The sequence below is a fragment of the Pleurodeles waltl genome, chromosome 5 (genome assembly GCF_031143425.1).
Source record: "Pleurodeles waltl isolate 20211129_DDA chromosome 5, aPleWal1.hap1.20221129, whole genome shotgun sequence".
Lineage (NCBI taxonomy): Eukaryota > Metazoa > Chordata > Amphibia > Caudata > Salamandridae > Pleurodeles > Pleurodeles waltl.
Genome location: NC_090444.1, coordinates 573,287,207 through 573,312,868, shown reverse-complemented (window position 1 = coordinate 573,312,868; position 25,662 = coordinate 573,287,207). Strand labels below are relative to the sequence as shown.

At 41.2% G+C, this 25,662-nt stretch overlaps 1 protein-coding gene across 4 annotated transcripts in view; it reads right to left on the bottom strand.

Moving 5' to 3' along the window:
* LOC138295834 (uncharacterized) overlaps positions 1-25,662 on the bottom strand; it is a 1,330,477-nt gene that overhangs the window by 782,249 nt on the left and 522,566 nt on the right. For all 4 annotated transcript variants that reach the window (XM_069234393.1, XM_069234396.1, XM_069234394.1 and 1 more), the window contains exons 14-15: positions 5,470-5,547; positions 3,205-3,282 (exon numbers count right to left, since the gene is read on the bottom strand). In XM_069234393.1, coding sequence (XP_069090494.1) covers positions 3,205-3,282; positions 5,470-5,547 — 156 coding nt within the window. The remainder of the gene's footprint in view (positions 1-3,204; positions 3,283-5,469; positions 5,548-25,662) is intronic.

Sequence of the window (25,662 nt, the reverse complement as noted above, 5' to 3'; positions counted from 1 at the left end):
TAGGTTGTGTATTGTATTTCTAACCACTATAGAAATTTAAATTCCTAGGGGTTAGAAATACTACTTATCCTTTAAGCAGCAATGTCACATTCACACTGGTTTATTCAGCAGGTGACATACAAAAACAAAAGAATATAATTGAAAATATAGGAACAACATCCAATCATTTAAAAAAATCTAAATCTAAGCATTATTAAAAAATACAACATCCTATACTAACACAATGTGCAGGATCATTAGACATAAGTAAGGTAGCACATTTATGTCCAGATAAGTACAAAACATTAGATATCAATAGAAGCTATGAAGTCCAACAAATATTAATATAACAAACTATCTAAACAAAATAAATAGCCATACCATCCTTGTAAAAATAAATTTTCACAAGGATGCCAACAAGCCATACCATGTCTTAATGCTCAGTGCTGCTCTAATATAGCTATTTGCAGCATAACAAATCTTAGGAGACCCTACTTTTTGTCAAAATCGCATTCCAACTCTGTTTTATCCTAAAGGCACGATGTTATGGTAATCACAATATGATTACCAAGATATAATGGTCTGAAATGTAATGCATAGCATTGTACCAACTTACGTTCCTGACAGTGGGGTTAACGCTTCTATACCACCTCGTAAGCAAACTGGTGAAACTTCCGAAAATCTGCTATGTTGCAAATGTCCATCAGCATTGGCTAATCATGTTTACCTGCTCCATTTAATCTGCTATCATGTGCTTTCATCAATGTTCTGGCTGTTATCCCGAGGGATTGACCTATGAGAGCCCTACAAGACTGGTCGGTTGAGGGAAAGGAAATAATTGGCAGTAATATTTAGAGATGATATTAATAGCATGTTCAAAACACAAAGCTGAAACTCTTTTCTCCCAAATGACTTGTCTGTTGGTGCAGCAGGTCTGCTGAGACCACCCTTAATTTGTTGTGTCCTACAGACCACTGCACGTAGATATGAAGTTAATGCAACAACTGCCTGGCATGGTTGGTTAGATTGCTTTTTTTGTTAGCAAGGATGCTAAGGTTGTGGATTTAAATTTACAGTGATGATCAATATAATTCCTTAGCAGGAGACTTTGGGTTACTCTCTCGACTTGGACTTCACCCTTTTGGGTTGTTTTTTGTTTAAAAACATCCGGCCTCTACCCTAGACTGGTAATGATCTCTTCCATTTCAGTATCAAAGTGCTTGTCAGAGTGCACTCTAAAGACAGGAGTGCAGCTTCACCAGCCAGACACAGTGCATACATTAATATAATTGGGTACATAGGTTAGCTTAATGCTATCTTCACTCCAAAAGCCAACGAGACTGGCATAGAGGAAGGCTCACGCACCTTCAGTATAGACTTCCAGGACACACATTTCAGTGTTATTGCTTAACGTCACCCGCAGGAAAGCTAAACATCCTGGCAAACCCTACTAGACGTTCCAAAACAATTGAACTCATAGCTCAACAACTTAAGTAATTTAGGAGTAATGACTTCTTGAAGGAGAATGCTCAGAGTTATAAAATATAGATGAATGCATATGAAACAACCTTTTCAGTGCAAAGGCCAAGTATTAGAGCTCTCTGATTCTATCAGCCAGGAATTTTCTCACACCAACTATTCATGGCTGCACATGGGACACAGGGGAACATGATTAGCCAGCTGGTGATAGGTATTGTCACTGGAGTTGAAGGAGAGATGGGTGGCGTGGAGCAAGGTTGGGGGGTGTGGAAATGCTTGAACTGTGATATACTGAAGGGTGGGTAACCTGTGACTGTATCAGTGTAATGTTCAATTGTCATTTGTTTATCATAAATAAAATAAAAAGTTTAAAACAAAGAAACTATTCATGGGTGACAAATCTATGAGACAACCCTTTGTTGTGACTGCTCGATTCTTGTATCACAAGGATGCTTTACAGCAATTTAGGCTCGCTCTTCATCTCTAAAATTGCTAATGCTTTGATTTCCAGGTGAGGGACTGGCGATGGGATGAGAGTCACAAAAATTGCACAGTGCTCTATGCTGACGATGTCCTTTTCTTTCTAGCAGATCTTGTGCTGAGTGGCCCGACGCCTTCATATTTTCCATCTTTTTAGGAAAGCATTGGGCTTCATGTTGATTCATCCAAATCAGTCTTGGTACTCCTGGGCTAGACCTGGGACTGTGTGGCTTGTCAAACTGATACCCCTGTGCGTCGCCTCAGATTTAACTACGTGTGTATATGGGTGGCACTCCATCCCGAGCTTACCTAGGCCCTTAAACCCAGACCCCTATCAGAAAAGCCAGAAAAGATCTTAATATATGGCAGTCCCTCCTGCTGAATGTGATGAGTCGTGTCACTCTGTACAAGATGATGATACTACCAAGGTTTCTCTATGACTCTCAGAGCCTGTTTACGGCTCTGTTGCGCTGTTGACTCCGCAAACTGGCTTCAGTGGCCTCCTCAATCCTCTGGCAAAACACCCAGCCCCACCTTGCCCTGCATATTTGTCAATGTGCCCCCTACGATGGGGGTCTGGGTATGGCCAAACTTTACCTTAACTACCTACCTACCTTCCCAACTTTTGGTGATCAATGACTGGCTCAATGGGGTGACTTGAGCAGATGTGTAGGCCAGTGTCCCCTCAGGTTAATTTGAGGAGCCAGATCTTCAGCTTCTTGTGGAACTCGAGAAGTGATGAGGAAGCTTTGAGATGTTGTGGGAGGCCGTTCCATGTTTTTGGTAAAAAGAATGAGAACAAACTTCTGTTCTGTTCTTGGGAATGAGGGGGGGTGTATGCGAGTGAAAGTGAGGCTGGGCATAGGTGGCTGTTTGGCTCCTGAATGCGACCTATGTATTGATAGGTTGTACCATATGACCTGCTCGTCATATTATTAAGCGGGCTGCCAATGTGTAACCTCTTCTGAACGGCTGCCAGTGCAACAATGGAGGCCTGCAAGGGACAGGAATGGAGATGGGAGGCGAGTGTAGCAGTGGGAGCGGTGTTTGAAACTAGAAGGAAAGTAGAAAACAAACTCTATTTGGCACATATGACAATCTAAAAGTACAATAAATCACTCTTAAAGAAAACAGTTATTAAAAACATGTAAACAATATGATGGAAAAAACTTTGTTTCTCGCTATTAAAAACCACTTCAGAAGCCTTTACGCTGTAATTTATGTATATTTACCTGTTCTTTGTAAGAATAAATTATTTAGACTTACATTTCTTTCCAATCACTTTGGCCGACTGCACCACCAATCAAGTTCTCCACATCAGTAAACATCGATTTTGGGTCTGTCCTTAAAGTTTACACATCATACAGAAAATAATGTCAGCATTAGTACTAATACGACACAAAATCACTATTTGTTACAGTTCAACTCAAAGCAAAATTTGAGATATGGCGATGCTAAACATACATTTTATTTAGGTTTATTTATATCTGCAATATATGGTGGGGAATCCCAGATTTCGCCCACAGAATGGGAAAGCTCCCCATAATATTTTTATTCACTAGAGGTCACATCATTAAGTATTTAAAGTACTTGCCATAATATACATGGAGAACATACTTTGCTGATTAGGTGGTGCACTAACCACTATAGACAGTTCTAATCACTATAGGTATTTAAATTCCTAGGGGTTAGAAATACTACTTACACTCTAAGCAGCAATGTCACATACACAATGGTTTATTCAGCAGGTGCCATAAAAGCATAAACAACAAAAGGCTATAATAGAATATATAAGCAGAGCATCCATTCATTAAAAAAAAATCTAATTATTATTGAAAAATACAACATCATATACTAACACAATATGCAGGATCATAAGACATAAATAAGGTAGCACATTTATCTTAAAATAAGGACAACAACATTAGATGTCAGTAGAAGCTATATAGAACATCAAAATAATAAGGTAACAAACTATCCAAACAAAATAAATAGCCATTTCATCCTTGTAAAAATCCTTAACCTCAGACCCCTAGCACAAAAGCCAGAAAAGATCTTAATAAAAGGCAGTCCCTCCCGCTGAATGTGATGGGTCGTGTCGCCCTGTCCAAGATGGTGATACTACCAAGGTTCCTCTATGTCTCTCAGAGCCTGTCTATGGCTGTGCCTCACCGTTGCTTCCGCAAGCTGGATACGGTGGCCTCATCCATCCTCTGGCATAGCACCAGGCCCCGCATTGCCTGATGGGGTTCTGAGAATGGCCAACCTTTACCTTTACTACATACCTTCCCAACTTTTGGTGATCAATGACTGGCTCAATGGCTGGTGGTCTGATCCTGCCGACGGACTGGAATTGACATCTCTAGGGTTCTCACAGGGCATGGCCATGCTGTATGGATCCCCGGTCATGGTCATTCTCCCAATAGTAACACGAGTGGTTTTCCTTGTATGGAGAGCCACACTCCGACTCATTCAGTGGGATACTAAGCTTACACTTCAGTCTAGAGTACTTATGCTCGGAGTCTCTACTGCCCTCTGGTTTGAAACTTCGTGGCCTTTTAGATCAGCTGCAATGGGCTGTAATTAGTGTCAAAATACCTCTTGCATTTGCCGTCACGCTATACACATTCTATTTATAAACAGCATCACAACACTGTAATCATTGAATCAGTTGGGTTTTCAAGCAATATATATTGGTACCTTTGGGTACATGGTGAACTAAGTAGTTTAGGAACTCATCCCCAATAGTGATTTTGGGCCCAATGTATCATTCCCATATGCAAACTAAGGATTTGGAATTTGCACACTGACTAGTTTTTTAATGGGTATGTAATGTTATGTTATGTTTATTTGTAAACCGTATTAATCACCCGCAAGGGTATTCAGGCACTTGAGCATGTGTGTAGGTGAGTGTCCTCTCAGAGTAATTCCAACAGCCAGATCTTCAGCTTCTTGCGGAACGCAAGAAGTGATGAGGAGACTCTAATTTGTTGTTGGAGGATGTCCCAATGTTTTTGATGACATGTATGAGAACAAACAACCCCCTGTCCTACGCTTGTGAATGTGGGGGACGTGTGTGAGTGAGATTGAGGCTGAGCGTAGGTGTCTATTAGGCTCATGAATGCGACCTATGTATTGATAGGTCGGATCGTAAATTGGCTATTGGTAGGAGAGACGCAAAATGACTTGTCTTCTCCTTATTATTTAGCAGGCTGCAATTTGCAACTCCTTCTGGCTGGCTGCCAGTGCAATGATGGAGGTCTGCAGGGGACAGGAATAGAGATGGGAGGTGAGTGAAGTAGGAGCGGTGTTTGAAACTAGGAGGAAAGTAAAAAACAAACTCTATTTGGTGCATATGATTACCTATAAGTACAATTAACCATTCCTAAAGAAAACTGATTGTAAAAACATGTAATAAAATATGATGGAAAAAACTGTGTTACTTGTTATTAAAAACCACTTCAGAAGTCTTTACACTGTAATTTATGTGTATTTACCTGTTTTTTGTATGAATAAAGTACTTAGACTTACTTTTCTTTCAATTCACTTTGGCCGACAGCACTACCAATCAAGTTCTCCACATCAGTAAATATCGATTTTGGGTCTATTCTGTAAAGTTTACAAATATTTCATACGGAAAATAATGTCAGCATCAGTATTATTATCATACAAAGTCACTATTTGTTACAGTTTAACTTAAAGCACAATTTGAGATATGGTGAGATTAAACATACATTGTATTTGGGTTTATTTGTACCTGCAATATATAGTGGAGAATCCCAGATTTCCCCCACATAATGGGAAAACTCCCCAAAATACTTTTATTCAGTAGCGTACACACCATTAAGCATTTAACCTGCTTGCCGTAATGTACATGGAGAAAATACTTTGCTGGTTAGGTTGTGTATTGTATTTCTAACCACTATAGAAATTTAAATTCCTAGGGGTTAGAAATACTACTTATCATCTAAGCAGCAATGTCACATTCACACTGGTTTATTCAGCAGGTGACATACAAAAACAAAAGAATATAATTGAAAATATAGGAACAACATCCAATCATTTAAAAAAATCAAAATCTAAGCATTATTAAAAAATACAACATCCTATACTAACACAATGTGCAGGATCATTAGACATAAGTAAGGTAGCACATTTGTTTCCAGATAAGTACAAAACATTAGATATCAATAGAAGCTATGAAGTCCAACCAATATTAATATAACAAACTATCTAAACAAAATAAATAGCCATTCCATCCTTGTAAAAATCAATTTTCACAAGGATGCCAACAAGCCATACCATGTCTTAATTCTCAGTGCTGCTCTAATATAGCTATTTGCAGCATAACAAATCTTAGGGGACCCTACTTTTTGTCAAAATCGCATTCCAGCTCTGTTTTATCCTAAAGGCACAATGTTATGGTAATCACAATATGATTACCAAGATATAATGGTCTGAAATGTAATGCATAGCATTGTACCAACTTACGTTCCTGACAGTGGGGTTAACGCTTCTATACCACCTTGTAAGCAAACTGGTGAAACTTCTGAAAATCTGCTATGGTGCAAATGCCCATTAGCATAGGCTAATCGATGTTACCTGCTCCATTTAATCTACTAGCATATGCTTTCTTCAATGCTCTTGCTGCTGTCCTGGAGGGTTTGACCTTCCGTGAGCCCTACAAGACTGGTCGGGTGATGGAAGAGAAGAAAGTGGCAGTAATAGTTAGAGATGACTGTAACAGCAGCTTCAAAACAAGAACTGGGGCTCTTTTTCCCAAACTACTTGTCTGCCGATGCAGCACATCTCCTGACACCACCCTTACATTTGTTGTGGCCTACAGACCACTGGGCGTAGGTATGAAGTTTCTGCAACAACCGTCTGGCATGGGTGGTCAGGTTGCTTTTCAATTACCAAGGATGTTAAGGTTGTCGATTTTAATTTACAGTGATGATCAATTAAATTCCTTAGCAGGAAACTTTGGGTCACTCTCTTGACTTAGACTTCAACCCTTCGGCTTGGGTTTAAAAAAAAACATCTGGCCTCTACCCTCAACTGGGAATGATCTCTTCCATTTTAGTATCAAAGTGCCTATCAGAGTAAGGTCTGAAGGGGGGAGTGCAGCTTCACCAGCCAGACATATTGCATAAATTAATATAATTCAGAACATAGGTTAGCTTAGTGCTAGCTTCACACCAAATCCCAAGGACACTGGCATAGAGAAAGGCTCAAGCATCTTCAATATAGACTTCCAGGCCACACATTTACAGTGTTCGTGCTTAAAGTCAACTGCAGAAAAGCTAAACACTGAGGCAAACCCTAGTAGACTGAGATGTTTCAAAACAATTCAGCTCATAACTCACCAATTTAAGTAAATTAGGAGTAATTACTTTTTGAAGGAGAATGCTCTGAGTTATAAAATGCAGCTGAATGCATATAAAAAAGACCCTTCCAGTGCAAAGGCCAAGTATCAGAGCTCTCTGAGACTATCAGCGAAGATATTCTCATGCCAACTATTCTTGGCTGCACAGGGGACTCAGGAGAACAAGATTAGCCAGTGATAGCGCGTCCAGTCTTTATAAATTACTTGTACTTGGACACGCCGGAGGGCGGTGAACCTTTTGACCGAGTTGGGTTCTCCTCATCCAAGAATAGTCAGATCACTCAAATCAATCATCAATAACCATTTATAATCAATACCCAATACTCAATTAATAATCAAACAACAAATTAGTTAAACAGAAAATCAGTAATTAGACACACCATGACCTTTCAGTCACGAATAACCACACCTGTTTATTAAAGGTTAATGAGTTTATTTCCCTATATTAACAAAGCTAGCACAATATAAGTAAGTCTCAAAATCAAATGATATACGTATACGAACATTACTAGCTGTCCATAGCGACGGAAGAAACGCAATCTACGCAAAATCTGGATTATAATGCACTCGATTATAGCAATGCAAATCACTGATATAAGTAACTGAATTTGACTAATTGCATACATCGGTCAGCATAACAAGATTTCAATTTAGCATGGTGCATCAAGTGAATACCTCAACTAACCTCTAATTAGCATTGGCATGTGGGGCTTCATGCAAAACGAATTTAGTCAACACAAATTTAGAAAACTTCTAGCTTGGGCTCTGTCAAAATAAGCAGTTGGTACCGAAGAAGGAAAACACAATGCATAATACAATTATCCTTTCATAATTACCAAATACAATCAGCATTCAAGGAAAAGTCTTCGTCCTTCAGGTATCGGTTCAATCAGCATGGGGCAGATTTCAAAGGGGCAAAGTTAAAGCAAGTTTCCTTGCGGCAGCAAGGAGAATGGGGCAAAAGTTACTGCATGGACAAGACGGGGCAAAATTAAAGTTAAAGTCTCTAGGGTGAGAATTCTTAAAGTCTCTCTCTGCAACAGAGAAAAGGCATCAAAGTGTCATTTAAAATGGCGTCTTGAATCTGGCTTCAAAATGGCATCAAAGAAAATGGCTGACTTCTCTTTGTCCGGTGGGTTTAAGTAAGAAACGTTCCAAATTCTTCAGGGTCTTCCATTGGAGGGTTCATAGGGTGGCTTCTTTTTGACCAATGAATAGTGTATTTCTCTTAGCACTCATTTATGCATAAGGTTTGGAGCCTTGGAACACAAGTAGCAACAAAGTTTGCCAATTATTTCTGTATCAGTGTCTTTATTGTCTGTACCTGCAGAAACTGACCTTGCTTCAAAGGGGATGAAACTAGCCTAGCACGAAACATTAAGATAAGTGTATTAGTCATTTCTACTGGAAAAATACAACCTTAAAGTTAAAATACATTTTTGTTAATACAAGTGAAAACCATGCAGTTAAATTTGAGACAAGGCAACTAGGCCAAAGTCTCTGCTAAATTTAAGCTAAGCATAAAACAGTTTCAACAAGAAAATTATAGAATACATTTGCAATTATGACGGATTACTACATTGACGATTCTTCATGATTAATTTAAGCTTGTTTATAATAATGGCGAACTACCTCGTGGGCACATTTTCCCACATACATTATTTTTCTTTACTAAAATCACACTACCTTATATGATTTTGTTACATGATATATGAATATTTGTTAGCCTTTCTTTTTCAGCGTCATCATTCGCTCCTCTGATGACTAATTATGTCATCACATTAAATCTTCCATCACAAATTTTATATCATTAAAATTCTGTTTTAGTAATTTGGCACTTCAGTCAATTCCCTCTTCCTTTTTGTTCCCTTTGATTTTTTCCTGTATATTTCTACTATTTTATTTTGTTCTTTCTCTTCTCTTTTCCTTTTACGTCTTGATTTCAATATTTTAATAGCTTTCCATATTCCCCAAATACCTATTAAGCAACGTAATATTATCACTATTCCTTTTACTATTTTCAGTAATATTCTGTTCCAAATGTTGCTGAGCCAATTTCCCACGGAAGCAAATCATTTTCCAACCTTTTCCCATACTCCTGGTTCTTTCAATTCTTTCAAATCTGCACTCTCGTTAGTTAAATTTGTAAGCATTTTCCTAATTTGCCCACTGTTGTCTGGTATATAAGAACAACAGTGACGTGCACTAAGCATTTTGCAAACGTCGCCATTCTTTGCTAAAAGAATGTCTAAAGCAAGCCGATTTTGAAGAGTCATAGCTCTTTCTGCAGCAAGTTCAGCATCAATCAGGATCATGGCTCCTGAGAATTTTGTCAGCATGTTATCCACAATAGTAGACAACTTTCGTATTTTAATTGAATTCAATATAACACCTACAGAAGGAATCATTGCTCCAAATATATCTCCTACCACACCAGAAGCTTTCTCCCTTTTCTGAATACGATGTAATTCAGACAGCTTTGGAAATTTCTTTAAGTCGTCTAGTTGAAAAATCTTTGGAAATACTATTCCCAAGTAACATCTCCCATACCATCCTTTTGGAAGGCGATAATAGGCATTGAGTCCACAAATATAGTATACTCCTGGAGTAGCTGGATCTAGGCCATTTAGCATGAACGTCCATTTAGCCTGAAACAAAAACGCGTGTTTACATTCACTCAGTCCCACAAAGATTGTGTCATAATATGATTTAGGTCTATATATGCAAAGCTTTCCTACGTGTATTGCATCTAAAGCTAATTTCCCTTGTGTGTTTATTGCGGCAAAAGCATTGTTATCTACAGATGTCCTTTTGTGTAATTCCCTTTCTAATTTATCCTTTACCACTTTCCTTCTATCTTCAGTGTGATCCAAAAAGCTTTTCTCTACCGGTGAAAGCAAGCATGTAAGGTTTTCTCTATGAGCTAACCCCTAACTATTTTTATATAATAATCTCTTGCTACTTTACTCAAGTACTCTATTATGGGGACATATGAAAACATGACATCATGATTGGAATAGAAGTATTGAAAAGACTCCTGGCCATAAAATCTGGTTAGTAACAAGCTACATGATATTCCATACGTAAGAGGCATGCTATGATATGTCACTCCTTCTATTACTGAGGTAAGTATTTGTGTGCACACATAACAATCTTTCGCATCCATTGTCTCAACATACTCATTCAGCAAGCGATAGAAGACGTTGGAAGAAAGTTCTTTCTTGTCGTTGTTCGAGTTTCTGCAAAGGAGTTAATTCAGTAGTAATTTTAGAAGTAGAAGCATCATTCGCGTCTCTTTCATTCTCTCCATGCATTCCAAAAACTATGCTATAATTATTAGTACACATGCAGTTATTAGACCTATACACATGTATTTACAATATTTCATTGTATGTCCCTTTGTAGTACTGCCTGGCATGATCTATTTAGAATCAGAAAGTTGAAGACACTTTATCAAATCAGATTTGCATATATATAGAAAGCTGAACGAGTTCAATGTTCACACGGTTTTCTTTAGTAGCTTAGTCTCTTATCAGTTTAGCAGCTTTGTCTCAAAATCGGTTTCAAAGTCAATCAGGTTATCAATGTCTTATTCGGTTCAAAAGTCAATCAGGTTATCAATGTCTTATTCGGTAATGTTCATGAAATTTCACTTTTCAAGTGCCAAAGTATCGTTCTGCCTCTTCGTTTTCAAGACTAAGAGATAAAAATTTGTCTGACCAATCGTTAGTGGCTGTGTATGCCCACTCTGGACCGGCATATCTTCTGCTCAGTATTCTTTTCCTTTTCAATTTTGCATCTCCTTTCGATTCTCTTTCGCTTATGTCTTGTTCTTTGGCTGTGTCTTTTTCTTCATTCGGTGTTGTTATTACGATAGACACTTCTTTTCTTTTCTCCTTCAATTTTGGCCCTTCATTTTCTTTTAATGCTTCTTTAGTCTTTGATTTCCCTGGCGATATGCTTTGTCTCCGTTTCGCGCTATTTTCACCTGACGGACCTGCAACCGGTTCTGGAAGAATTTGAATGATTTCACTCTGTTCTGTCTTGTCTCCTTCCCCTAGGAGGTCAATCAGGTTTTCTCTTTCTTTTCCTGTATTGTCTGCTTCTGGGAAAGCCCTCCTCTTATTAGGCTCTCCTGCTTCTTCACCTGTGACAGGCTCTTTGTCACCTCCAGGATCTTTGTCACTTCCTGAGGCTTCCTCTCTGTTGTCCTCAAAAGGATCGACTGCGTCTTCCTCAGAAAATATTTCTCCTGTCTCGATTTCTTCTCGTTCACTTTCAGGCTCTCTTTGTTCTGTCTCAGTGCCTGGTACTTTCCTGTCAGTTGCTGGTAATTTCAGCGCTTCAATTTCCTCTTCTGTGGACATGTCACCCTTTTCGTGTGACTGGCGTGAATCCAGTTGGGAACTCCTGCACACTTCACAGCGGTGGTAGTTGTCAGAATCACTTGGAAAGGTCCTTTTCAATGGGGTTCCAGACACGACTTCCTCACGTGCTTCTTTATCACGACCCAGTCACCTGCTTTCAGGGCATGTCCTGGACCTTGGATCGGTGGCAAGGTGGTTGCCTCCACCTGGTGAGAAAAAGAGCGGACCACATCAGCCAGACCTTTGCAGTAGTCCAATACCATATCATCTGTAATATTTACAAGAGCATTTGCAGGAACTGCTGGAAGTCTCATGGCTCTGCCCATGAGGATTTCATGCGGTGATAGTCCAGTTTTTCTATCAGGTGTGTTTCTCATTGACATTAACACCAAGGGCAATGCGTCAGGGCATTTCAAGTTTGTGGATGCGCATATTTTCCCCATCCTCGATTTCAATGTGCCATTCATTTGCTCCACTAGTCCTGATGCTTCAGGGCGGTAGCTACAATGCAATTTTTGTTCAATGTTCAGTGCTGCACACAATAATTTGATGACTTCGTTATTGAAGTGACTTCCCCTATCTGATTCTACAGAGATCGGGAATCCGAAACGTGGTATTAGTTCTCTCAAGAGTAGTTTTGTAACTGTGAGACTGTCATTTCTGCGTGTAGGGTATGCTTCAATCCAGTGACTAAAAATGCACACAATCACCAACACATATTTCAAGCCTGCATGCATAGGCCTCTCAATGAAATCCATTTGCATCCTGCTGAATGGCCCACCTGCTCTTCCAATGTGGCTCAAATTTACTTCTGTCCCCTTCCCTGCGTTCATTTGTTGGCAAATGACGCAACAATGGCAAACTGCTTCAGCAACTTGGCGGAATTTGAGATTAAACCAATCAATTTTGAATAGTCTAATCATGGCATCCCTTCCAAGGTGGGCTTGTCCATGATACAACCTGGCTAATTGCGTCAAAAGACTGTCTGGCAAAACCAATCTCCCTTCACTTGAAACCCACAAATCATCTGGTTTCTTTACGCATTGTAATTTGCTCCATGAGAGTTTCTCATCCTTACTGACATTATTTTGTAGGAATTTCAATTCTTCTATTGTGTCTACAACCTTTAGAGCGAAGGCTTCACATGGTTCAAGTTCTGGCTCATTTATCAGGTTCCATTTGTCTCTGAGCAATATACAGTTCAATGCGCAAAACCTTGCGACTTGATCTGCATATCCATTTCCCAAAGAAACAAAGTCTTGTGATTTCGAGTGTGCACTGCATTTTACCACTGCTACTTCTCCTGGTAACTGGATGGCATGTAATAATTCTCTTATTCTTTCACCATTTTTCACTGGTGATCCTGAAGAGGTCATGAAGCCTCTCTGTGACCACAATTGTCCAAAATCATGCACTATTCCAAATCCGTACTGACTGCCAGTGTAAATGGTGACTTTCATTAATTCGGAAAGTTGGCAAGCTCTAGTAAGGGCTACTAGTTCTGCTACCTGTGCAGAGTAAACTCCCTGAAGCCAAGATGCTTCCAGAACACCGGTTATTGTACATACAGAATACCCTGCTTTCAATATTCCTAGTGCATCTCTCAAACATGAACCATCAACAAAAATAATTTGATCATTTTCTTCCAATCGGGTGTCTTTGATATCAGGTCTTGGCTTAGTACAAAATTCAGTCACCTGAAGACAGTCGTGCTCTATGTCTTTGGCGTTCTCAGTTTCGACATTTTCACTGGGAAACAAGGTTGCTGGATTCAACGTAGTGCACCTTTTCAGCTGCACATTGGGTGATACCAAAATTATTGTCTCGTACCTTGTAAGCCTAGCACTGGTCATGTGCTGTGCTCGGGAACGTGTCAAAAGTATTTTGACTGAGTGAGGGACCATAACTGTTAAAGGATGTCCCATCACTCTTCCTTCACTCTGATTTAGGCCTATACCAACTGCTGCTACAGCACGCGAGCATCCTGGTAAGGCTGCTGCGACTGGAACCAAAGTAGCTGAAAAATATGCTACTGGTCTGTTCACGCCACCATGGGCTTGAGTCAAGACAGACAAGGAGCATGCATCACTTTCATGACAAAACAATGTGAACGGCTTTGTGTAATCAGGCATACCTAAAGCTGGAGCTCTACACATGCATTCCTTTAACTCGATAAAGGCATCCATTTCATTTCTTTTCAACACTATTTCATCCGGCGCATCTTCCTGGGTCAGTTTCAGTAAAGGTTTGGCTAGAGCCAAGAAATTGGGAATCCATTGGCGACAGTAGCTCACCATTCCCGAAAACTTAATCACATCTCTCCTCGTTTTGGGTGGACTCATTTGAAGTACACTCGTTATTCTTTCTTTCATTATTCTTCTCGACCCTTTTTCTATTTGGGGCCCTAAATATTTCACTTTCTTCTGGCAGAATTGCAATTTTGAAGGAGACAGTTTGTGTCCATTCCTTCCCAAATGGTTCATTAAGGCAATAGTGTCAACCGTACAGTCATTTTCTGTTTTGGATGCGATCAGCAAATCGTCAATATACTGTACTAAGGTTGATTCAAAAGGCAATTCCAATGATTCCAAATCTTTCTTCAGAATCTGATTGAAAATTGATGGTTACTCCGAAAACCCTTGAGGAATTCGACACCAACTATAGACTCTGTCCAGGAATTTGAAGCAAAAGAGAAATTGGCTGTCCTCATGAAGAGGCACAGAAAAGAATGCTTGTGACAAGTCGATGACTGAGAACCACTCTGCATCACAGGGAATTTGAAACATTATCACAGCTGGATTTGGTACTACGGGACAACATTTGACTATTATGTCATTTATTTTTCTCAAATCCTGAACAATTCGGACCTTTCCACTCGGTTTTATTAGTCTCATGATTGGTGAATTACATGGACTACTTAGTACTTCTTTCAGTACTCCCTGTTTCACAAACTCATCAATGAGTTGGGCGACTTTCATGAGAGTGTCTTGTGACATATGGTATTGTGGTGTCTGAGGAAACTTTACATTAGGTTTTACAGTCACTTTCACTGGTTCTGTTCCTTTAACCACTCCTACTTCTTTCCCTGTCATATCCCACACTTCTTTTTCAACTGCTTCCTGTAACTCAGCAGGAATATCTGCTTCAGTGAGCATTGGATAAAGAGTAATCAGGGGATACTCTTCATCGACAGTTTCCACTTCGTCCCCTCCTAAACTGTCCTCTTCTTCCTCATCACTGTTTGTCTGAATTTGAATTCCATCATTTGAGCACATAATCGAGCATCCCAATTTGCACAATAAATCTCTCCCTAATAGGGATATCGGACTTGAGTCACACACCACAAATTTATGTGACTCTTGAAAGTTACCAATTCTGACTTGCACTGGATCTGTGATTGGGTTTGTCAGATACCTATTTGCTACTCCCACTATTTGAACTGTTCTCCCTGAAAGTGGCAAATTTGGTACTTCAATACTTCTGACTGTAGAGCGTGTAGCTCCTGTGTCAACCAGGAATGAAACGCTGTGACCCATAACTCTTCCTTCCACATACGGTCCCTTTTGATCAACTTCCAAAGATGCTGCAAGCATACAATTTCCCTCCTCATCTGAACTTTCACTCTCCCATACACTGTTTATTCCATTCTCACTGTGTAACGGGAATTGGTGTACTGTGTCATTTTGATTCATTCCTTGACCCGTGACCTGTTGAGGAAGCATTACTTGTTGCTGATTCATTGGTGCCAAGGGTATTTGCATTTGCTGATTAGATACCATAGGAAACTGCTGTTGCATTGGCTGTGCTTGTGCCATTTGTACACGGGGCATTTGCACCTGCTGTTGTTGTATAGGTTGTAAACCCTGCATCTGATTCACATTATTTTTGAAATTTGTATTTGGACCTCTCAATTTCAGTCCTGTCATATTCTGAAATGTATTGACATAATTGTTTTGCTGACCTACACCTTCCTGCACCATCATTGGGCACTCCCGTTTCCAATGTCCGTCGGGTCTCAATCCTTCTACAAATCTGAACACAAAACGGAGCCTGTCCTTTGCCTCAATCATTTCCGTGCCACTGTAACTTTTAAATGCTTTCAACAATCTCTCATAGTATGCATGTATCGACTCTTTAACTTCTTGTGCTGTTCTGTCAATTCTCTGCCAATCCACATTTTTCGACGCAACTTTTGTTTTTAAATGCTCAATCACCTTATAGTATAAACTCATTAGCGTAGGCGACGGTGCACCTGTGTCCCTATCTCTTTCTGGTTCACTTGTTGGGCAATCTACAGCCCTTTTACAATCTTCCCACAAATCTGCCTGAACTACAATTTCGAATAAAGTATTCAGATCTTCCCAAAGACATTTTGCGAGTTTCACAAATCTATCTGTTTGTTGATACCACTCGATCGGTTTCTCTCTTAACTTAGGGTAATCATCCGTAAAGGATTGAATATCGCACCTGTGCCATGGTACATGGACAAGTTTTCCCCCTGCCGTTTCTCTCATTGGTAACATGGTTATCAGATCATCATTCTGTTGTGCTTTCCAATTTCGGTCTGGGGTACTCTCTTTCTTCTTGTCCTTTTTCTTAACCCACCTGCTCTCCCATTTGTCTAAACATCTCCAAACCTGTGCTCTTTGCAGTATCTCTTTAAGGTGTATTTTCATTCCTGCAGATCTCATGTGTTCAAAATCTTTTGTTTCAAAGTCTAACCTGTAACTTCTGCTCAAGTGTTTGGTTTTACCTATGTCTACTTTGTTTCTGTCTGCGATTTCTTGTAACTTCTTATGTATGCTGCTTACTTCTCTTGTAATTCTAGGGCACATGTATCTCAGCTCTTCTTCTGTATATGATTCTAACCTGTTCAGACCCATCGTTCCCTCTACTAGTTCATCTGCTTCCATGCCCAATCTTATTTTATTCAAATATTCTTCTCCTTTCACGCTGGGTGTACTCTGTGGGGAGTTCAGGCTGTTCAACCATTGTGTTAACTGTTGTGCGTTCAGTCCCATCAATGTGGCACTTACGTCTACTGCTACGATGGTTTCTGTAACATTTCTGGTTTTGAAGTTAGCGGTACTATTAGTGGTGGACCTGACCTTACCACAGTTGACGTAGCACAAGCTGGAATTGGACTAAATTCCAACAAAGACCCAGATCTATTTGGCAGTGTTCCTACCGGAGTTGTTTCTTGAGTATTTTCTATGCATCTCCTTCCTGTCTCATTTTGTGTCATTACCCCTTGATCGCATACACTCCGCTATGCCTGTATATACAATGGTACTGGCGGACCTACAGTTATAGGCAAGGATATTGCATCCGGATTCTGTCTGTTCCCTGAATTCTGTGGCATGTTAATTCCCACATTATGGTTCATCATTGCTGGCATATCTAACTGGTTTTCTGCTATTTGAATGTACCTTGGCGCTTCTTGCATCTGTTTTTGAGGCATCAAAATTTGTGTTGACTCGGCTTGAATCAATGTCGTTCTTTGGTAATTCTGTCCTCCCTGCGCCATTAAATTAGAAGTCATTTCTAAATTATGCTCATCATAAAAGCGCCTCTGAACCTGTGGCTGATAATCATTGACAGGTTTCAATTTCGCCATGTCAGGATATATTCTCTGAACCTGTGGTATTTCCGGTGTAAAAGGCATATCGGGATTACTTTGCCTCTGTGATATTCTCAAATTTGGTGTTACAGTACCCTGTATTGGTTCTGGAGGGGCAGTACTAGTGCTTGGGCCATTTTCGCTTTCCGCATATGGTGGCGGGCGGTCATTTAGCAATTGCAGCATGCACTCCTCGTCATGGAGAAGTGTGGCACAATGGTTAGAGCGGCAGACCCTGAAGCAGAGATCTGGCTCAAGATCAGGGTTCAAGTCCCGCTTCAGCAGGTCTTGGGGTCAATTCCCTTGGACCAGATAATTCTTGCCTTGGTGCCTAATCTAATCAATGAGTGCAACTCTGGGCAATAGCTCGCTTAATCTCCACAATGGCCCCAACAGCGCTTATATGCCTGGCTTCACCCCTGGGGTGCCCAGGAGTGGGCATCTCACAGGGAAAAGCCAGGAGGGGTTCCATAGTGGTATGAATACAGTGCCTTGAGACCCTAACGGGTGAGTAGTGCGCTATACAAGTGCAAAGTTTATCGTCTGATTCTTCTGACCTTTTCGAATTTCTATTGTTTTCTCTATCTCTGGACTGACTCCTGTTTGTTTTATAGGTAGCTTTCCTTCCTTCCGTCTCTGCTTCGTCAGTAATTGCTGGAAACAATTTAATTCCCTGCAATATGTCTGATCTCCAAACCTTTTGAGTACTATCCCAACTAGCATCCGCTAGTGCCTTTTCTACTTTTCTCACTCTTGTCTCAAATTTCTTTTGTAGTTGCCTCCTAGCCATTTGCTCCCAAATTGCTAATGCTTCAAACTGTGCTGGTCTTGGAGGTACTTTCATGTCATATAGCGCAAATCTTAGATTCTCCAAAACTCTTACATTAAACGACCCATGGATAGGGAACGCTACACTTCCATGTTTTTCTGTTAATTTGCACCATTGTTTTAACCAAAGACAAGGTGTGACACCCTTTTCTTCAATCACAATGTAAGCTGGTGTACCCTCAGGCGGTGTTTCTTCTCCTACATTTGCTTTAATATATACATCTCCCCTCAAGGCACTCTTAAGTGCTTTGAAAAATTTAATTTTTCCGTCTTTTATTTTCTTAAAAATGTAATCAATAAGTGACTTTAATTCCCGGAATACTCTTCGCTTGCCTTTCCACACCACTTGCGCTTCACGGACTGTGTCCAATCCGTGCGCGACCCTTCTCACCAACCAACCTATCCCAGCGCGGCTCCTAGTGACTTCACACCCACACACTGCGGCTGACAAAGTCTTGCGGCTTGTCCTCCTTCATCCAGCTTCACTCAAAACTAATTTCTGCAATATATCGCAAGCACTAACCAAAAAAAAAAAAAAAGAAAACAAATCTGTTGGTTTACTACAGGAAGGGTAATACAATCGCTTCAGAAACCTTAGGGATTTTTCACTAGCCTCTGCAGTTATTCCATCTTTCTCGGTTTCCCACTTTTGCAACCAAAATTTGACCCGCAAATTTTACTCTCAACTGATCAATGAACTATTCTAGAGCACCTTAGAATTCGTCAAATCTCAAAGTCGAAAATTTTCTTTTATTCCTCAACATTCGTACTGACTTGTTGACCACGCCTGATCAACCTACTAAACCGAACAAATTACAACATCAACCAAGTGTCTCATGCACTTTTCAACATACTTCGGAGTCTCTTGACCTCACAGGGCCCGTCTCAACATCAACAACCACGTGGACAATTTTTCCTGCACAAAGCGCTACACACATATGAAGTTCGACGACTTCCCTACTCTCACACTTTGGAGTATCACTCCTCTAAAATTTTGATTGGAGTTCGTAACCCCCTAAAATCCTCACAAACTTCACAATTCATCTGCGGCATAAGCTATGCAAGCGCAAAACCCTAACCTCACTCATGCCGTCACTAGAAACGCCGAAAACATCCTCACACCTCCAGTTCCTCCATTCGCAAGCTCCCAGATTCCGGGAAAGTCATTGGGGATTTAGGGCATCATCATCTCTCCAACTTGTTTTATCAAAGAAAATTCTAACTTGTATCCGTCTATTGTTCGGATGGGGTCCCAAAGGGCGAAACCATCAATCTCTGCTACCATCTTCTCATAGCGCGTCAACTCTTTATAAATTACTTGTACTTGGACACGCCGGAGGGCGGTGAACCTTTTGACCGAGTTGGGTTCTCCTCATCCAAGAATAGTCGGATCACTCAAATCAATCATCAATAACCATTTATAATCAATACCCAATACTCAATTAATAATCAAACAACAAATTAGTTAAACAGAAAATCAGTAATTAGACACACCATGACCTTTCAGTCATGAATACCCATACCTGTTTATTAAAGGTTAATGAGTTTATTTCCCTATATTAACAAAGCTAGCACAATATAAGTAAATCTCAAAATCAAATGATATACGTATACGAACATTACTAGCTGTCCATAGCAACGGAAGAAACGCAATCTACGCAAAATCTGGATTATAATGCACTCGGTTATAGCAATGCAAATCACTAATATAAGTAACTGAATTTGACTAATTGCATACATCCGTCAGCATAACAAGATTTCAATTTAGCATGGTGCATCAAGTGAATACCTCAACTAACCTCTAATTAGCATTGGCATGTGGGGCTTCATGCAAAACAAATTTAGTCAACACAAATTTAGAAAACTTCTAGCTTGGGTTCTGTCAAAATAAGCAGTTGGTACCTAAGAAGGAAAAAACAATGCATAATACAATTATCCTTTCATAATTACCAAATACAATCAGCATTCAACGAAAAGTCTTCGTCCTTCAGGTATCGGTCCAATCAGCATGGGGCAGATTTCAAAGGGGCAAAGTTAAAGCAAGTTTCCTTGCGGCAGCAAGGAGAATGGGGCAAAAGTTACTGCATGGACAAGACGGGGCAAAATTAAAGTTAAAGTCTCTAGGGTGAGAATTCTTAAAGTCTCTCTCTGCAACAGAGAAAAGGCATCAAAGTGTCATTTGAAATGGCATCTTGAATCTGGCTTCAAAATGGCATCAAAGAAAATGGCTGACTTCTCTTTGTCCGGTGGGTTTAAGAAACGTTCCAAATTCTTCAGGGTCTTCCATTGGAGGGTTCATAGGGTGGCTTCTTTTTGACCAATGAATAGTGTCTTTCTCTTAGCACTCATTTATGCATAAGGTGTCCTTGGAGCCTTGGAACACAAGTAGCAACAAAGTTTGCCAATTATTTCTGTATCAGTGTCTTTATTGTCTGCACCTGCAGAAACTGACCTTGCTTCAAAGGGGATGAAACTAGCCTAGCACGAAACATTGAGATAAGTGTATTAGTCATTTCTACTGGAAAAATACAACCTTAAAGTTCAAATACGTTTTTGTTAATAAAAGTGAAAACCATGCAGTTAAATTTGAGACCAGGCAACTAGGCCAAAGTCTCTGCTAAATTTAAGCTAAGCATAAAACAGTTTCAACAAGAAAATTATAGAATACATTTGCAATTATGACGGATTACTACATTGCCGATTCTTCATGATTAATTTAAGCTTGTTTATAATAATGGCGAACTACCTTGTGGGCACATTTTCCCACATACATTATTTTTCTTTACTAAAATCACACTACCTTATACGATTTTGTTACATGGTATATGAATATTTGTTAGCCTTTCTTTTTCTGCATTATCACCAGCTGGTGGTAAGTATTGTCATTGGAGTTGTAGCATGGATGGGTGGGGTAGAGCGAGGTTGGGGGGGGGTGGATATGCTGGAATTGAAGGATGGATATCCAGTGAATGTATCAGTGTAATGTTCAATTGTCGTTTGTTCATAATAAATACAATAACCAGTCAAAAAACAAAAACTACTCGTTGTAGGAGGCTGGCCCTCTATATAGTGTGCAAAGTTAGGCACACTGTGCAGGGGGTCCAGGCAACCATACATTGGTTTACAGGGGTATAAACTAGGGCCCATATTTATACTTCACTTGCGCCGAATTTGCGTCATTTTTTTTAACTCTGCCAGAACTAACTCCATATTCGTATTTTGACGCTAGACACATCTAGCGTCAAAATATTGGAGGTAGAACCATTTTTTTGATGCATGCACCTACCTTGAGCCAATGAGATGCAAGATAGGTATTCCCATCTAAAATATGGTACTAACCCCATAGCCACATATTTATCCCCCGATGCTAAAAAGACGCACAGGTGGGAGGAGGGGTTAAATAATGGTGCAAATATTAATGGCTGGGTCAGACCAGACCTGTGGACCCATTTGCATGGTTAAACACAATGGAATCGGCCCACAGATGCCCAGCCCAAGCCCCAGGAACACCCCCACCCACACCAGAAGATGAGGGACCCCATCCCAAGTTAGTAGGGTAAGTATCAGTAAGTATTTAAAAAAAAATGTAAGTGCCATTGGGGCCCTGACATAGATCCCCCTGCATGGCACTGGGTGCAGTGGCCATGCCCAGGTGACCCGGTCCCCTGTGCTGGCCATTGGGGTGGTGGGCATGACTCCTGTCTTTTATAAGACAAGAGTCATGTGGTATGGATAGTTTTGCATCAGGAAATTATGCTAGGCTGGTTAGAGGCATTTTTTTTGCCTCTAACCAGCCTAGCGTCATTTTTTGAGGCAAAACCCCCTTCACCAGTACCGCCACTCCCACCCGGCTAGCGTAATTTTTGTTGATGCTGGAACCAAGCTTAGCATCAGCTTCACCACTCCATAAATAAGGTGCCCGGCTGTCGCTCAGGAATGACGCTAGCTGGTGCTAAAAATATTTATGCAAAACTTTGTTAGTTCAGTTTTGCCTCAAAAAGTATAAATATGCCCCTAGATCACCTAATGCTCTAATTTTTAAGGTAGTTTGGTCGAGCAGTTAGGCCAATCTTGGATAAGTGCAAAAAATCTGTTGTACTCACATCATCAATCTTGCAACTGACACACTCAAAGGAATAACTCGAGGCCAATTTATAAAAATACTTCAGATTTGTATGTCATTTTTAAGACCAAGATTATCAAAATTGGTTAAGTACTTTTCGAGATATGAATTTATGAAGTTTAGTAAAAAAAATAGTGTTTTTGTGCGTAATAACGCACCATGGAAATCAATGGACGATAACCTTTAAAAATACATATAAAATCAAAGAGTGAGTTTACCAGGTTCTTCTTTTGCAGGTTGGTCAAGGTCATCGGTGGGCACACTGTGCCAGCTGAAGAAGTTCAGGTTGTTCCCAGTTCCGGCGGGAGCAGCGGGAGAATGTCTCTGGAGCTGGTGAAGGGTCTCTGCAAGGGATCACTTGGAAAAGCACTGCACAGGTAAGTTTAAAGGTGAATCTTGGGGGTCCCCTTGGAGTGTCAAGGTCGCAAGGAGTGGGGGACTCTTAGGGAACAGTCAGTTCTTACGTGCTAGGCACAGGGCGGCTGGGTGCAGAATAGTTGAGCCAGGAGCTGTGCGGAAGGATGCCCTTAAATGCAGGAAGTAGGTCAGTTCAAGGGTCGTTAACACAACAACGGGGCACTCTGGCGGGAGGCCAGGCTGTTTCTGAAGTCCCTCGACTGGGGCTTCCTCCTGGTCCTTTTGCAGCCTCGGACAAGCTGTTTTTCTTGGTGTCCAACATTGGCTGATCAATACCCAATGTATTGGCAGGGTTTGGCTGCTAGAAGGCACAGTGTCACCAATCGTGGTACACTGGCAGAGTTTGTCCTCACGGTCGCTGGTGTGCAGTTTGGTCTAGCTGCGTGTCCGGTTCTGGAGTTAGTGACTGGTCAGTGAAGTTACCCTCAGTGGCTTGTTGCTTCTGTGCGGATTTAGAGGGAGTTCTCTGACAATGTGTGAAGTCTGGGGGTCCTCTGGGGTTCTTTGTAGCTTTTGGAGCCTTTTCTTTGTTGTAGCAGGTCCACAGATCTTGTGTCTTGTATCGTCTTGGTGCTGGTCTTCTTCTGTCAGTCAAATCTGATTTCTTGGTCTAAGGATGCCCACCAATTACTGTATTTGGTGGGCATTTTTAGGGGGGATCCTAATAGTGACCAATGGGTCATCTACCTTAGGGTGACTACACCCACTAAATGTCCACTTCCTGTTGGCAGGGGTCAGTTCCCTACACCTGATTAGCTATTTTGTTTCATCCAAGATGGAGGAAAATGAAATGGAGGGTCCACCTCGCATGCAATACCTTAAGGGTGGTGCATGCCAGGTAGGGCCACTCCTCCTACAATTTGTTTGAATTTCCTGCTGTTTGTCCTGCCAAAAGGGAGGCTTTTGCAATGGCGGCTGCCATCTGCTGCTAGCAGCAGGCCTGGAGATCGGGTTTCAAAGGCTGTAAGCCCTTTGAAGCTCACCGCCAGGGCAGTAGACATTCCGGAGGGAGGGGGTGTTGGCACCTCCACCCAGGAAGGGCTTTGTTCTGCAACCCAGAGAGAAGGATTTCTCACCCCAGGGTTGGAGTATGGCTGTTTGGCAGTGACAGGCTGGTTAGAACCAGTCAGCAACCATGCCAGGGTAGTTAACTTTTGCAGGGTGCACCTCTAAGGTTACCCCTGGGTACATTTTGTCATAATTCCAACACTGGTACCAGTTGGGATTTATTATTCTGAGTTGTTTGATACCAAATACCCAAAGGCTTACAGTGGCCATCATACTGTTGTGAAACTCGTACCGACCAGTGTCCAACACATTCCTTTCAAATGGCTGCTCTGTTCACTTACTATGTCCCAGACTTGGCAAGGACACAGTGGGGGCGTATTGCTCATGCAGCTATGCCCTCATATACAGTATAATACACCTTCCCTTAGGGCTGGAAGTCCTGTCAGAGGGGTGACATCTATAATGCATGCAGTGAGTAGTGGACATGGCACACAGGCAGTTTGCCATGTCAGGTTTGTGTTTTAGATTGGCATCAGGGCATTCAGCCTGCAATGGCAGTGCTGGGTGCATCTGAATACATTGCCCTGGAGGGTGGCACAATCACTGCTGCTGCCCTCCGGGGCCTACCCTTAGTACCTCCTGCCCTGGGTACCTAAGTACCATTTACTAGGGACTTATGAGGACAGCTAAAGGTGTCTCCAATTGTGCCAATGCATCACAACAGTTTAGGGAAAGAGCTCTGGCCCAGGAAACCTGGCTAGCAGGGGCCCTGGGAACTAACAACTTCTAGGCTACATCATATACCAGGCAAAAAGTGGGAGCTAACCATATCAAAAAGATGCCTTTTCTCACACTCATGGCTGGTAAATCTGTGAAACAACCCTTTGCTGTAACTACTCGATACTTGTATCACAAGGGTGTTTTACACCAATTTAGGCTAGCTCTACATCTCTAAAATTGCTAACGCTGTGATTTCCAGGTGAGGGGCTGGCGGTGGGATGAGAATCACAAAGATCGCATTGTGATCTACGCCAACGTTGTCCTTCTTTTTCTAGCAGACCTGGTGCCGAGGGGCCTGATGCATTCATATTTTTCATCTTTTCAGGGAAGTTTTGGGGCTTCATGTTAATCTTTCTAAATCAGTCTTGGTGCCTGTGGGCTCGACCTGGGACTGCATGGCTTGACAAACTGATATCCCTGTGCGCTACCTCAGCTTTAAATATGTGGACATTTGGGTGGTGCTCCACACTGAACTTACCTGGACACTTAACCTCCTAACGCAAAAAGCCAGAAAAGATCTTAAATGGCAGTCCCTTCCGCTGAATGTTATGTGCCATGTCTCTCTGTACAAGATGATGGCACTACTGAGGTTCCTCTACGTCTCTCAGAGCCTGTTTATAGCTCTGCCTCACCGTTGGCTCCCCGAGTTGGATATGGTGGCCTCATCGTTCATCTGGTATAACACCAGGCCCCTATGGTGCAGGTCTGGGGATGGCCAGCCTTTACTTTTACTACCTACCTTTCCAACTTTTGGTGATCGAAATCTGGCTCAATGGGAGGTGGTCTGATCCTGCCTACCAACTGGAATTAACATCTCTAGGTTTCTCAAGGGGCATGGCCATGCTGTATGGATATGGATTCCCGGTTACGGTCACTCTCTCTGTAGTAACCCAAGTAGTTCTCCTTGCGTGGAGGGCTGGCCTCCGACTCCTTCAATGGAGTACTAAGCTTACACCTCAGACCACTCTGTGGCATAGTAAATGGGTGTGCGAGATGGCAGCATTGAAGGGTTTTGGGTGGTGGGATTGACATTACACAGTTAGGTCACATCTAGCTGAAACCCACGTGTTCCTTTTTTTAAACTTCAGGAGACATATGCACTCACCTCCTCCAAATTTTATAGATATTTACAACTGTGACATGCGCTCATCACATAAATATATGGTGGAGCCCACCCTTCTGAGTTTAGCCTGCT